Source organism: Drosophila ficusphila, unplaced genomic scaffold (genome assembly GCF_018152265.1).
Source record: "Drosophila ficusphila isolate 14025-0441.05 unplaced genomic scaffold, ASM1815226v1 contig_607, whole genome shotgun sequence".
Taxonomy (NCBI): domain Eukaryota; kingdom Metazoa; phylum Arthropoda; class Insecta; order Diptera; family Drosophilidae; genus Drosophila; species Drosophila ficusphila.
In genome coordinates, this window is record NW_025064537.1 from 686,529 (window position 1) to 702,475 (window position 15,947).

The following is a 15,947-nucleotide window of genomic DNA, read 5'->3' on the forward strand; positions in this document are numbered from 1 at the left end:
GGGCCAAAAGCGTTCAATTAGCTGACCCCGGGGGTGCCACCAGCCACCAGTTTGGGGCAGGCCCAAATGCACTGAAAACAGTTGGGTTTTTCCATATAATATGCCAGCATATGTTATGAAATTAAACTGCGAATTTGTCATTTGATATCATTTTATATGACTTTAAATTTCATGGTTCACATAACTTTTCTAAAGTTCCTTTCACCTTCTATAGGTTACTTTTCTTATTACTTAAACACAATTTTGCACAAATATTGTCTAACCATTATCTGTAGTATTTTTAATTTAAAAAGTATTTTTTTCCTTAAACAAATAATATTTTTCGCCCTATTAACTCTTCATCAAAAAGATTTCCTGTGCATTTGCATTCCCCTCTTTTGCTTTAAATTTTTCGTTGTCATTCATACACACATTGGCATTGGCCTGCAGCTTGTATTTGTATTTCTTTCATTGCATCTTAAAGGTTGCACCCCCTTTCGCCCCACTTTGACTAGGGGCCGCACTTTACCTGGGGTAATTAGCAAATGTTTAATTATAGTTCACAATTCGCTAGTTGCTCCTTCTTTTCAGCTCTGGCTCTGGGTTCTTTTGGCTTAACTAATTGCTCTTGGTGACTTGACTTGACTTGCTGAGCAACTGAGTGAGTTGTAGTTGCAACTGCCGGCGAACTGACACAATTGCCTGTCAATTGTAATTAGTTTTGCTTTTTGAACATTGCATGGAGGTGGATACGATGAGGTGAATACTTAACTCAAGTGCAGTTATCCAGAAGTTGGTCTCTGGGTTCGAGTCTTTCCGTTGAAAATATTTTGATAAATATAGATTTTTAAAAACAGATAAATAAGTCTAAAAAGTAAAATATGAGTAGTTTTATTATTGTTGAAATTGCAGAAAGTCATCTAGCGTTGAGTAGACAAACTAAATTTAGGGGTGAGTTCTCCTCCAATTAGAGCATCAAAATATAAAGAAGTTTTGGCAATATCGGTTCAAGATACTTCTGATTGGGTTAAATAAGGGTAAAAATACATTCTATTTGTAAAAAAAATGCAATATCTTAAAACTATTCCCATTTTATTCATCCAACAAGGCAATTTAAGCAATCAATATTTAACTTCTTTACTTGAATATCATACATTTCTTATGAATCAGTGACCTAGCACAGTTATCTAAATATAGATAAATCTGAAAAGACGCGGCACAATAAAAAATATTGAATATGATATTATCGCTATTATTTTCCCATTAAGTCCACCGTTTCCCAGGGAGCAAACACCTCAAGAAAGTTTCTATTATCCGTCACCCAAAACAACAAATTCTTCCATACAAAGACTATTTTTAACTTGTTTGACTTCTTTACGGAGCTTGTCTGCCGCTTGTCTACGGTTGCAATTGAGGTGCAAAGAAAAAAAGCGAAACAGTTAATAACTTTTTATAGTCGCAACAAAGGCGAGTGCCGTGAATTGGACAAGTTTTGCCGTGGCGATCAGACCACAATGATTCACCAGGCGAACCAGAAAAATCCACAATGAACCGATCTCGTGACAGACAGTTGCAGCGACATCTAGCGGCGGCTGTTAACTAGTGTTAAATAACAATTACAACTTTATGAAGTCGTTTTTGTCATTCCAAATGTTTATGATGGCAGTTTCGAGATCGCAAGAGGAATCTTTGAGCGCAGGGAGCTAATTAGTCCGACAGACAGGCGGCGGGGGCAATATAGAAAATATCGAAAAAGGGAATGGAAAGGGGAGCGGGAACAGGGGGAAAGGGTTTACCAAAACTAATTTCAGATATGCATCGGCCGATGTTGCTGCCACGGCTGCTGCAGCACGCCCTCCATTGTGGCCAAGAGGTCGCTTCTGTTGGACGATCCCGGCCAAAGAGCGGCCTCAGCCTGAACCTGCCCGGCTCTTTCGGCTTGAATTAAAACCAATCACAGCAACATGCAAAAAGAATCTGCAGCAACATGTTGCTCGTGTGCATGTACATACAGTTGGGGTCACAGCAATAGCACATCGAATTTTAAATGATTTTTTGCTCTATTAAGAACAAACAATAGTAAATACATAGATCAAACTAATATCTGTATCCAAAAGATGGAGTATAACAATTTTAAATTACAAAATGATGTCAACTTCAATTAAACCCTTTACACCAAAGAAAATGGTAGAATATTTTAAACATAAAAGCTTAATTAATGAATTATAAATGATATTAAAATAACAATTAACAATAAAATTAAATGATAATTCAAAATTCTTAAACCATAAGCTTATGATTAAAATTCGCGAATAAGATAACAAATTAGACATGTAAGTATACAAAAATATTGATATGTATCATATAGACCGAGCTCAAAATGCTAAGTAGTTCATAATACTATATATCGTATATGTTGCCATACACATTGCCACTTATAGAAGTTTGTATGTATCAGAAAAAAAAATGGTAACCACAAAAACAAAACAAAAATTAAAAAGAAAAAAGTTCTTCGTTTGAAAGTAAAGCATCCGAAATCTGTTACCCAACGCTCTTTAAACTTTTTTACGACACCCCTGAACGCTATAACACTGACTGCACCTGTTGATATATAGAGAGAGGATCTCTTTTGGCTCAGCGTAAAAGTTATATACAAAAGTAATATTCGTCATAATCATAATGATAGGCTTTCAGAGCTGCGGCAGCGGCAGCCGCCATGGCAGTTGATTATGATGATGACTCGCGTCCTTCTTTCGCAGCCACAGCAGCAACAACTCACAAAGTAGCCGCATACAGAGGGGCCTCCCTATGGATGCCATCCCAGTGGGTGGGGGAAGGGAGATACAAGAGGGGGCACTGCGGCAATTCCAAGTCGTCAGTCTTACGTACGACGTCCGCACGATCCATGCAAATTAAATGAAACGTACGAAAGGCGCAAGCAGCGCAAAAAGTTCCCATGACTTTGGCAATGGATGATCGGTTCAGGTTCAACTCGAGGGGTAAAAGGGGGAAGGGGAGGCAGGGGGAGGGGTCTATAGGAGGGGATAGTGACTCTGGCAACTTGCAGATCGGGCTGCAGTCGGGCACAGGTCCAACCTGCCGTCTCGCTGTACTTCGACGCTCTTTTAGCTGCGCCTCATTTTCCCATTCATCCCATTCAATTCACTTGCGTTGTTGCCAGGCACCAAAAAAAAAATCCATGGATCGAATACAAATTTTAAAAGATTATAATAATTTTTTATGATTTATATAATCCGAAAAATGTTTTACATGGTACAGAAGTATATTGAATGTTCTATAACAAAATATTTGTGATGATAATTGCTGAATGAACAACTAATAAGATTTGGTATGTAAGTCAAATCGAATTTTTTATTCAATGTAGATTTTTTTAATTTTAGATAAAATACATATCTGATCTTTATACCCGTTCTACAATTCTTCAAATGCCTTTTTATATATTCACTATAAGTTAACAGACTTTGTAAAATATGATATTCATTAAACATTTATGAAACTACCTCCAATTTCTCTCTGTGCGTTTTGCGATGTTCTTGAAAGTTGCTGCTGTGGTTGTTGGTGCCCGCATTTAAGTGTCATAAATCCTTTCGACTTGGAAGTATGCACCTCAGTATAAAATCTAAAGCTGTGCTAGATTTTGTAGCTTTAATAATGGTGGCAGTAGGAATTTGGTAAAACTAAGACATATCTCCAATATCGCCGAATGGTTAGTAATAATCATTTTAATTTAAATAAATTTTGTTTATTGTTAAAAACTCTTCTCATCTGCTTGAAAAAAAATGATTTGTTCGATTGAATTTCGCGCCAAGTCAGCAAGAAACGTTTTCATTCTTAATCTATTTTTAAAGGTAAAACTTTGTACTTTTATGTTATTGCTATATTGGGATTGATTTAATGAAAAAGATTAATGTTTTAATTTTCTCAGAAATATTAAAGTGCTTGCGATAATTTAGTCTGGTTTACGATGATAAGGTTTCTGGAATTAATAATTCAAGGAAATATGCCAGCGTACAACTGACAAAAATGGTATTGATATAATTTTGTGTACCAAATTTGACTATTTTTATTTTTTTAGGAAATTTTAGGACAGCTGCACTGGCGCTCCCCTTCTTGAAATATACAAAGTGTGGTCAAGGCACTTAAAAAACGAAAAGAAAACGAAAACAGAGCCGAGGACGACTGACTCGGACGTCAACTTGAAAATGTGTTGAAAAGTAATAAAAATGTTGGCACAATTTTATAACTTCGGAGCGTCGGATGAGCACAACTTTTGCACCACGAAAGACACTGGCGTTAAACCGAGCCCCATAAAAGTCGGCGTCATGGGGAGAGTGAATAGTTTGGAGTGGCGCGAAGATTCCGGACGGAAGAGCGGAAGACTCCTCTTCGGCGCCTCCCGAAGACTAAAGACTCTGAAGGTCAGTCGTCAGGGAGTGAGAGTGATTTGAAAGGAGTTTGCCGACAGGGGAGTGTTTGGCTCCCTGAATGAGATTTCCTGAATTATGAATTCAAAATTAATACCGGGAACTGTCTAAGCAATCGCTACCGAAGATCCAACTCCTTTTGGGCCTCCATTAATCTTCCCTTAGCTGGCAAATTGTTTTTTTTTTTTTTTAGAGTTTCGTTTTGCAACTCAGGTAGGTCCTGTTTAGAATTCGATTCGTTGGGTTCCTGTTTTTGGGCCTGTTCGAAACTCAATTTGCCGGCTAACTGTAAAAGAAGTTGCTGCCTAACGCCTCCCGGCCCAAAAGGAACTTGGTTAATTGTGTTCCCAGGAAACTTCGTTCGGGCCACAAAGCTAATTTGCCTACGAAATGTTGTCGGGATCTTTGGGCAAAGGCAATTAATTTTGGCAGAGGGAACGAACAGTGGTTCGGGGTCCCTTTTATATTTTTTTATGCATAACAAGTTTATTGAGACGTGATTTTTTAATTTAAATAATATTATATTGTTTTTTTAAATAAATAAAAAAGTTATTTAAATTATTTGGAACAAACCCTGAAATAATTTTTGAGAAAACCAAGTCATTATTAAATTTTTGCACTGTATAATTTAGTTATAAGTTTATAATCCTTTAAGTACTTTGCAAGGTACATGTAAATAGCCTCAATTATTGTGCCCCAACCACTGTACCACCGACAATAATTTGACCCAAAACTCTCTCACCCTTTCACTCCCGACGACCGAGGGATAATTTGAGCACATTTTCAAAGAACAACATATCCGCTGACCCGCGGGATCCGCGACTCCCTTTAATGGGTCTGCAATTTTCATATGACAAGCCAGGCGAGATTCCCGGGCAATTTGAATCCGCAGATCCTCGGAGACCCGAAGCCTTTAAATTATGATTAAGTATGATCATCTGGTGGTACTCTCACATGGCCGCCGCATGGCTTATGTGCTGAGCAATAATAAAAAGCGGAAATGCTAATGATAGGGTTTCGCAGTTCGAACATTGAGTGAGCAGGGAGTTCCCCCGAGTCCTCCATCGAATATATATCCTTTCTGGCCAAAAACTCGGTTAAAAACTCACGTTCCTCTCGCGAAAATGAAACAAATTTATAGTTCTTATTCCTTTGTCTCTGCGCCCTGGCTCTTTGAAATTATTATTTATGCATATAATTTGACCAGCTGCCTTTTTCGGTTTTCTGCGGAAAGAAGAGTCGTCGACGGATTTTTATGAGAAGCCGACCCTCCCTGCCAAAACGTAGGCAAATTTGCTCAGAGCCGCAGAGTCGAAATAAAATATCACGTCTCAACTTTATTATGGCTAATTGGAGGCGAAGTCTGCGGCGGTGCAAATTAAATCGCTGACTGCGAGGGCCCACGAGGCGTATGAGTTACGATGCGCTCGATTCACTGGAAATTCAGCGGCTTTCGCTCTAAGGAAGGCGCCAGGATGCAGGTCTTTTGAGACTGCATTGCTCAATTCAAACAGAACGTAGCACAAATTTACCATTTTTTATGGTAAACATTTTGGAGAGGCTCTCAGTTCAATTCGGTTCTGTTTGCTTCGGTTCCTCCAATGGCCATTGGCCGGCAATCAAACTTAGTTAACTGCCCGAACGTGCCTGAATGGCTCTCGCTTCGAACGGAATCGAATGCAATTCTAAATGCAATTTTATTAAAATTTTTAAATGCCATGCAAAGAGGGTAAGTTCGTGCTCGGCTCGCAGCTTTTCCAATGGATGTTTAATGAAACGTTACGTGTGTATCGAAAAAAGAAAGACTTTAAAAATCAATTTACGAGAATGTAATAATAATTGAATAGAACGTGAACGTGTTCAGTATTCCTTATACAATAAAGGAAGAAGAATATTAGGAGAGTTTTACGAAATGAAGGACATACAATGAATAACATGACATGAAGGACATAAAAAAATAATGGAAGATATATAAAAAAAAATTGTGATTTCCCTTTAAATTTATTTTATAAAATTAAATTGTTTCATATTATCAGTTTTGAGTAACAAATTAGCATTCAATAAATACATGTATATTCGGTTGACAGAAATAAAACTTATTTTTAGATGACACAAAAAGCTGTAACAAACTAAATTTTAGTTTAGACCAGTAGTAATAAAATAATTTTAAATGTATAATTATTACCCAAAATAAACTAATAACAAAGTTAACAAGTTAACTTAAAATCTTCCCAAGCTTTGGGGTTACGACTTTACAATTGAACACCTTGTTTAGTCGACAAAACCCGCAATTACCATAAAAGTACATTTTATTACCCACCCATTGAGTTAGCAAACTCGCCTGCCCAAAAACGATCGGCTCCCACACACATAAATTTCAGGGCAAAAAATTATTATCTGCACCCATCGAAACATATTTGTTTAAGTTCAGCCCAAAAAGACACAGCCCAAAAAGCAAAACACGAAACACAAAACCGAAATCGATGTTAAGCCAAAGACAAAAGAGGCTTTCCCACAAAGCAAATTCCCATGGCCCTATGCCTAAGCATGCATAATTTTAATTTATTTGTAGCAGCAGCAACAACCGAACAACCAAACAACCGAACAACCAAAACAGCACAGACAACTGGCCAGCAGCTAATAAAAGTAAAAAGCAAAGCCCGAGCAGCCAAAATGAAGCAAAGGCAGCCAAAGCCAGGCAAAATACTGGGGCTGGGGCCAGGGAATATTTATGGAAATACCTTCGGGGCGGAGCTCCCGAATTGCGAAAACGTTGATCAAATTTTGCCAGATAAGCGACGACGACGAAGACGAGCGTGGATGATGATGGTGATGGTTATGGTTGTGGTCCAAAAGCCGCAGCTCTGGCGATGTGAGCGTGACTGAGGCATATTGAAATTGGTTCTGATTTAAGCAGGTGCAAAAGTCGATTTAGTGGAATTAAGGAAATGGCGATGGGGTAATGGAATCCTGAACGGGTGCCTAATAGTTCAAAGAGGATTATTTAGCTTCTTTTGCACTACTTACAGAATTATAATTAATTTTTCGGCTTGATTATCTTTACGTAGTATACTTTCAGAAATAATTTTAGAAACCCAATACATTCACAATATAAGTTTACTTACAAACCTTTTGTTACGAGCAACTTGTATAAAATACAGAACATTTTTTCTTCTCCGCAAATATCACGATAAAATTTGTACTTAGTAACACTGCAAAAACTAATAAACTGTGGCTTACTCACACTGGTTACACTAAAATACAAGCATGTTGTCTGTTGGTCACACTGGAATAACGCGTATCAAAGCATTGTAAGTGATACAATAACAATTTAATATTTATTGTAACATCTTTATGCTACATTTAAATCCTTTGATAGCTGATAGCTTCCTATTTTTTGTTACGGAGCCTAAGCCCTTAAGAACTCCGTGCCTCACGCACCCATCTCGAACCCATCAAGCTCATATGCATGTCGAGGTCTCCGAGTCATCAGCCAAAGGAGTAGGAGTTCGCAGAGGGGGCATTGAAAAGAGCGGGGAGGGGGAGGGGGAGGCTGCAGCGGCTTCAACTCTGCGGCTGCCTTACAACGTCATCAGTTTTGGAAGGCGTTGCCAAAGAGCAACCGCCGCGGCGACTGTGGGAACCTATATTGCATGCTGCACACATACAACTCGCCACGGCGAGCGGTACGTGGCAACTCCCCTCGCAGCCGATATCGTGCCTCTGAAATCTGCATTCGGTGCCTCGGACGAGCTGCAGCAACTCGTTTGCATTTCTTATTTGCGGCGGCAGCGGACTGAGCCCTCGTCAGATTGGCTGGCGTAATCTGTTTTAACTTGGCTCACAACTCGCAACTCACAACTCGCAACTGGCAACCCAAACTCCAGCTGGATGCGCCTGCCTCTTCCCCTTGTTGCTTTTTTTTGACGGTAGTCGTGCTTTGGTTATAAAAATTGAAGCCGCCATTAAATTCTGACAGTTGTCAGCTCTCTCGCGGTTTCAGTTTCGGTTTCGGTCTCGCAGTCAAGTTAAGTAGTTGGGAGCTGGGATCGAGCGGGCTTAATGGCTGCTGTACTTGGCCAAATGGCTGATGATCGCTTGGGATCGCTCCATTGGATTTGGTTATACGGCAACGATGGCCAGGGAGCCGCAGAACGTTTCTCCCAGCAATTTGCAACTCCAAATGCCCGAGCGGGCATTTAGCCGGTAATAGTTTTGCGGCCTAATGGGATAACGAATTGAACTTTAATGCCCGGACCAGCTTATCGAAATTGTCTACATCGCCTTTGAAAAGCTCTGCGAGTGCGGGATCTGCCACGATTTATATTTGATTGATGATTCTGATGGGCTATCGGCGAATCTATTTTAATACAATTAATAAATCATCAGCCGAGTTCACAGGGTGATCGGTTATGGCGATATCGATAATACAAATTTAAAATTATGCATACGTGGAGGGTCTAACTTTATCAATCTAAATTAGTGGACACATGACTTCGGCAGTGATTACTTTTGAGTTAATAACCAGCTTTTGTGCCTAACTAGCTTTGACACTAGTAATTAAGTCACCTTAAATACTATTATTTTTATACTAACTATGACTATAAACCAATCAATAATTTAATAACACCTGAAATTATCAAGATGAATAATAATGTAAGTCAATTTAATGGTGTTATTTTCCAATTATATGTTATTTATATTACTAATTGGAATTAACCAATTTTTGTAAAACTTTCAATACTTTTTAAGAGATTGACAAAAAAATTATTTAGAAAATTAACCATATAACCTAATTTGGCTTGGTTAAAAAAAAACGCAATAAGTAAGTATAACACCACGGACAAAAGTTAATAAAATAAAATAAATAATATTCAGTTTAAATTCATCTAGCGCCATTTGTTATTTTAAATATTCTTGAAATGTTAGCTCGACATGATCTTCAATGACCACTTCCTTTGTGCGCTTTTCAGGTAGCAATCAGAGCTATCAGTCAACCGGCTGCAGCTTGATGAGTTCAAATTGCTACTGCACTCGCCCCGTTCAGGAACTCATCTTCATTTATCACTTTCAATAATAATCAAAAGCCATCAAAAGCGCTGAATGAAACCGAAAAAGGCGTCAGAGCCTCCGAAGAAACCAGACAATAGCTGACAGACTGCAATCAAGGTGGAGCGAACAAAAGAAGCTGCCTGGCGGAGAATTCCCCATCGACGGGGTTATTAAAAAAGAATTTGCATAAAAGACAAACCGGGGCACGAGTTCTCCAAAGCGAAAACCACAAGGATTAAGCAATAAATAACCGAGAGCGGAAAGCGAGGTGGTTAATTTTCTATGAAATTATATTCAAATTAGTTTGATGTTGCCGGTCTCGACTGACGGCAAAAGGCTCAAAACTGTTGTACAAATGGCATAATTATGGGATAGACACAAAGCACTTCGAGATCACTTCGAGGGCACTTGAAAATATGCTAAAACGCCAAACGGGGAGGGCAGCGACTCTTTTACGGAGGCCTGACTGTGGCTCCGCTCATCAATTATCCACGTGCTTACAGAGGCTGGCAATTTGTTAGATGTCTACGCGATGGGTTGGCCCAGAAACTATGGGGAGGGAAGGGGTTCGCTTTTGACACCTCTGACGTGATTATAACACTTTTATGGTTGGTTATTAATGATTTTCATATTCAATAGAAGCAGGGAAATGGGGTTCTTACGTTAAGTAGATTTAAATTCACCAAAGGGTTGGGTTGCGATAGACTTGGGTGAAGAGTACCAGGTTTTAACCGCATATATTAGCAAATTCATTATTTTTATTTTATATTATTTCTTGAAAATTTATTTTTATAGTTTCATATTCAACAGAAGCAAGAAAAATTGGGTGTTTTATTACGGTAAAGTTTTATGACTTCAACAAAGCGTTGGGTAGCGTAAAGAACAATCAATTTGGTAAACATTTTCTCTTACTAAAATGTTCATCGTTGTTATTGCAAAATATTTATCTGAAAATATTCCGCAAATCAAAATTCCATTAAACTACTTCCCCAGTCTGATTTCTTAATTAAACAGACCATATTACCCTAAAGCCCTGTGCTGATTTGCATAATTCCGAAAGATATTATAATTTAATGGCTCCACATGCGATTTCATTTCCTGAGCAGTGAGGCCATGTAAATTTCCTCGGAGCGAGACATTTATCAGGCGGGCAGATATTCAAAACTCGAGCAGAGAATATTATTCATTCCGGTTTCCTACCAAACACGTCAAGTGATGGCCTAAACCAACAGAGAATATTCCTATATCTACGAATATTGCGTGCAGACACAACAGACGATTTTGTGAAAAGCAAACCGAAAGACACCAAAAAAAATATGAAAAGGGAAACAGAAGTCGACGATTGGCTGATGAGAGGGCGCTGCGGTGATGTTAATGTTTTGGCTGATGATGATGTTTAGAGGCCGGGACACGGGGACCCAAAGAAACCTGGCCCAAACCGATCCGTCGACGGACTTCAGCGGAGGCGGGTGCGGAAGTGCAGTGCAGCAAACGTGTCTGCTGATGAGGCTAATGATATGAAAATGAGTCCGGGCCAAGATGACACGAAAGTGTGAGCCAAGCAGCCATAGCATATATGGCATATAAGGCGTATATAGCATATAGCATACAGCATAATCATTTCATTTTATGAATGAAATAAAGGCAGCATAATAAATCAAAAGACACACACGTTGCCAAAACGGAGTTGAGACCTGGATCGAAACGAAGCAGAATTAAAGCGAAGCGTGATCGGGACAGGAAATGGAAATGAGCTTGCATTATCAAAACAGCGAGGGGTGCTCAAAGGATTCGCCTCGGAAATGGTTGAGAGTTAGATGGAAATGGATATTAGGAAGCGGGAGTTGGGGACAACAACAGAAGACAACTATAAGAATTTTAAAGAGACAGAGTAGAGACAATCGAATACTTTCAACTAGCGCAAAATGTCATAAGATAATTTTACTAAAAGGTTTACTATTAATTAAAAACTGAAAGGTTTGCAATGTGTTACATTTGTCAAAGATTTTGTATACCAAAAAAAAAACATTTTTGATTCTTATGCTACAATTTTTAACCATTTTCCAAATTATAGCATATAAAGAAGTTTCATAAGACAGATGAAAATCATTTACCTTCTCGAGAACTAACTAATAAACAAGGTCTCTTAACTTCACAACCTCTCCTCGTTGCAACAGATTGTTGCTGCAGCTGCCAAAATAATCATAAAACATCAAACTTACCGCCTGCATTTTGCATGTGGTTGCCGATGTTGCTGTCGTCATCATCATCTTCGATGTCGTCAATTGTTGCTGCTGCTTGGGTTGCTGTTGGCGCCTGCGAAGTTGCCGATGTTGTTGCTGTCGAAGGGCTTGTTGTTGCTGCTTTTGCTGTTGCTGCGGATGCTGCAGTTGTCGCTGGTGTTGCTGTTGCCATTGTTGCCTCGGGCAGGGCATCATTTTGCTGTAATGCGACTAATGAGGCGGCAAAATTAACGTGTTGCTGCGGCGTGAAGCTAAAGACCGACGTTGCTGCCGCTGATTGAGTTGTTGGCTCGCTTTTAATTGTTGCTGCTGGGTGTTGTTGCTGCTGTTGCTGTTGCCAGTACTCGGCGGCAATCAAATGCTGCAGACTGTGCGTAGGCAAATGCTGGCCAAACAGATTGCTCAGATGTTGCAGCGGCGAACTGCTGGCCACATGTTGCTGCAGGAGTTGCTGTTGCAGCAGCAACTGCTGCTGATGGTGGAGCTGCTGCTGATGCTGCTGCTGCTGCGTCTGCTGGTGGTGGTGATGGTGATGATTGTGGTGCGGATGATGATATAGCAACGTGGATGCTGCAACGCTTTCGGTGGCCTCGCCATTCAGTTTATACTTCGATGTTGTCGTTGGCGTTGACATTGTTAGTGCTTCCGCTGCGAACAGCTGTCGCTTGTTGTTGTTGTAGTTGCTGATGTTGTTGCTGTTGCCGCCGCTTCTGCTGCTGCTGCTGCTGCTGCAATTGTTGCTAGCCCGATTCGAATTGCAATGGCTCTTGTATTCAAGTAACATTCCGTTGTTGCTAGCAACACGCTGCTGCTGGCGCTGCTTGAGTTGCTGAAGTTGCTGCTGCTGATAGTAGTTTGCTAGCAACAATGGCATAATCAGTGTTTACGGCTAACTGTGCCAATAGCAGCAACAGCATAGAGCACATAGGTAATCACTCCCGGTCGCAGATAGCAGTTGAAACTGAAGTTCTCGACAAAACACTTTTGAGAAGCCCGATTAGAGCCCGATAGCCGCAAGTTGGTCAAGTGGACGAAGACGGCCCTGTAATTAGGCAAAGAAGATTAATTAGCCATAAAGGGTGTGTGGGAGAGCCGTAAATTATGCCAAGGCGATTGTCATGGTAATAAATAAATTAAAAAAATATGTCTTCGGCCCGATGGAAATTCTGGGCAAGCCAAAAGCCGCAACAATTAGAAATTCAAAGCTCAAAGAGAGAACTCAAATCGCATTTTCAGCTTAGAAGACGAGCAGGCGGGAAAATTCATTTATGCAAACTCATCACTCCGCACGCAAAGTTTGATGGACATGTGAACCTGTTTATCTGCCGGTTGAAAGCCACTTCTTTTCTCTCCGTTTCCCGCTCTTTTTGTCATTTTAATTAGTTCAATTTCGGTTCAGGTTGTTTTGGTTAAATCTGCTCATTGCCTTCGAATTTCACTCGGCGGCGACAAGAGCAATAACATGACGCGCTCGAAAATTAAAATCCCAAAGTGCCAAATCATTCTTACTTTTGTTTAGCTTATCAGCCAGCTGCAGATGGGGGGATGAAGGTGGCCTAAACAGTTGACAAATTCTCTTGGCGGCAGCAGGCAATTGAACTGAATATTCATAATCGCCAACCGAAGAAAATAGAGAGATACTCGACAAGGAAAAAATTATCTAACCAATTTTAACTAATAAAACAAATATAATGTTATTGTTAATAGTATAAAAGAATTTGGTTATTTCTTTGCTCTAAAAAATTACTAATTAATATGTATAAGTTATTTAAAATTATTTTTTGAATATATATTATTTTATAAATTTGTTTATTGGCTTTATAATTCTTATACATCTTTAATACACAATTATAAAATGTCTGGCACTCAAGTACAGAGATTTTTTAATAGGTGAATAAATAAATGGCTTTGTTTTAAAATTTTACTTTAATTCGGTCAAGATAACAAATAAGAAGAGATAAGAATATAACATGGGCTTTTTAATGGTAGTTGAAGATGCATTTGTACAAAACATAAGTACTAAGGAAAGTACAATTATTCTCAGTGCATAGTTTGATATTTACAAAGCTTTCCAGTGCTTTCGGCGCATTAAACTCCCCAACTTCAGCATAGATACTCGCACAGACTCCGATCTCGGCATCGTAATTACAAGTCATCTACCTGATGTTTTTGACCATTTAAGCCACAAACGCAGAAGCAGACAGAGTTGAATAGACCAAACAGTAGCCGAGTTGGGAGGAGGGGCAATCGTATAAAAATAAAACAATAATCAGACAATAAACACCGACAGAAACAAATTTCCATTATGTACAGGGCCTAAACACGCATAATTGCTAATGCCATTTAAATGTGCGTAGAGAAGGGAATACTTTTTTTAGCCCAAGTCATGTTCTTTTATTGAAGAAGAAAGAGTTTTCAGTTCCCCATTTCGATCTAGATCCGAGTGCAGCGGAAATGTGAAAAGTGACGCGGCCGATTTCTCTTCTTCCCATTGTTAAATATTTACGATCATTTAACCCTATAAGCGTATTACGAAACCTATTTTGGGGCTAAATGGAACAAACTGTTCGCCCAGACAGTTTACTGTTTAAGCAGGGAACAAATATCTATGTCATGTACACACGTTAGTTCAGTAATACTAATTATTTATACTTGGGAAATGGTCATTCTTACAATAATACTTCATAATTTTAATAATAACTGTAATATGAAGGAGACAATCCTTAAATCTTAATCAATATAATTATACAATTACTTTTGATTGCTTTTGGTAATAATAATATGAACTTGAAACTATAGTAAACCGGGACTATTTATTTTCACAGTACTTAGAATGGTAAGAATTTCAGCACAAGGACATAATTTTAAATACAATCCTAATTCATCACCGATTTGATTAATTCTTTTAAAAATTATATTATTATTGCCATGTATAAAAATTTATACTTTATTTTATATTTATATATTATTACTTAATGTGTTTCTTCATAAGCTCCTTAGTCAGAATTCACTTTAATTTGAATCATGTCATTGCCTTAAATAATTTCCAAGCAGGTCTCGAATCGCGAATTCAAAGCAAATATTTTGGTTACACACGATCCATAGTTCTATGTAAATATTGATAAGCTGCATGGAGCAGGTCTGCCCCTACATGTGGATGTGACCTTTACCCAAGTGTGACAAAGCCTTGCCACTCATTTTGAGTGGGTCTGCCCCCCACTTCTGGAAATATTCATGCGAATATTTATTTTCGCCCGCGTAGCTAATCAATTTCAGCGAAAAGCCCAGGGAAAACATGAATACGTAGATAAATTCGTATAAAAAATTGACAATTAATAGAAATATTAATTTAGCTCGCGGACTTAAAATGCTAATAGAAGTTTACTAGCAAGTCCATTAATATTAACGGAATTTACAAAATTAATTACGTTTAATGCATATCCAAATAAAAGAGGTCTTCCATCGATTTCTGTCACCCTTCCAAAATCGAAGGGGGTCTGTGTTTTTTTCAACTTATGAATAATGGGGCGCCATTCGTAAAGTGCCAAAGGTGGATTTCCTGCGGCTCAAGTCTACTTAACTCTGCCCCACAAAAATACAAACCAGAAAAAAGAAGAACGAAAATGTTGAATACTAAATGAAACAATTTGTGACTTAGCAACTAAGACAAATTAACCCCGTTGCAGCTCAATATTAATTAGGAACACTTTACCGATTGCCTTGTCGCCGTAGCCCAAAAATTCCTAATTCTAAACAAATTATTTGTGCTTCTATCTAGACACCATCACTTCCCCCATTTGGCACTTGCCTTTGACTCATTTCCATTTCGCGGTATCAACCGGTCCTATCTTGATAACCGTCTGTGTTTGCTAGCTAGCCAGGTCTTACTGTAATTGACTAATGAATGCCATTCATTGTTCCTGCTTTTTTTTAACTTGTGAAAAATTTTATTTATTATTACTTCGGTTTTGTTCTTGTGTCATGTTCGATCGTTATTGGTTTCGTTTATTGGCAGGCGGGTTCTCAAGAACAGACTGCCATCTAACAGCAATCACGTGGTACTAACTGATCGATTTTACAGGTGGCACTTAAAATCTGAAGAGGAAGTGGAAAAGGTCAATAAGGGGAAGCACAAAGTTTGGACTTTTCAAGATCCATAAAACGGGGAATAGTTCTTCGAATTGCGATATTTGGCTTATATTGTCTAGAGATAAGAATGCACTGCAGA

The 15,947-nt window shown here is 38.8% G+C and overlaps 1 protein-coding gene across 1 annotated transcript in view; it reads right to left on the reverse strand.

The window, feature by feature from the left end:
• The window catches only part of LOC108094513 (protein nubbin), a 38,436-nt gene extending 26,066 nt beyond the window's left edge, over positions 1-12,370 (reverse strand). Inside the window, 1 exon segment of the mRNA XM_043208627.1 lies at positions 11,699-12,370. Within this exon segment, the coding sequence (XP_043064562.1) occupies positions 11,699-12,353 (655 nt within the window). The 5' untranslated portion in view covers positions 12,354-12,370.
• Positions 12,371-15,947: the final 3,577 nt, after the last annotated feature.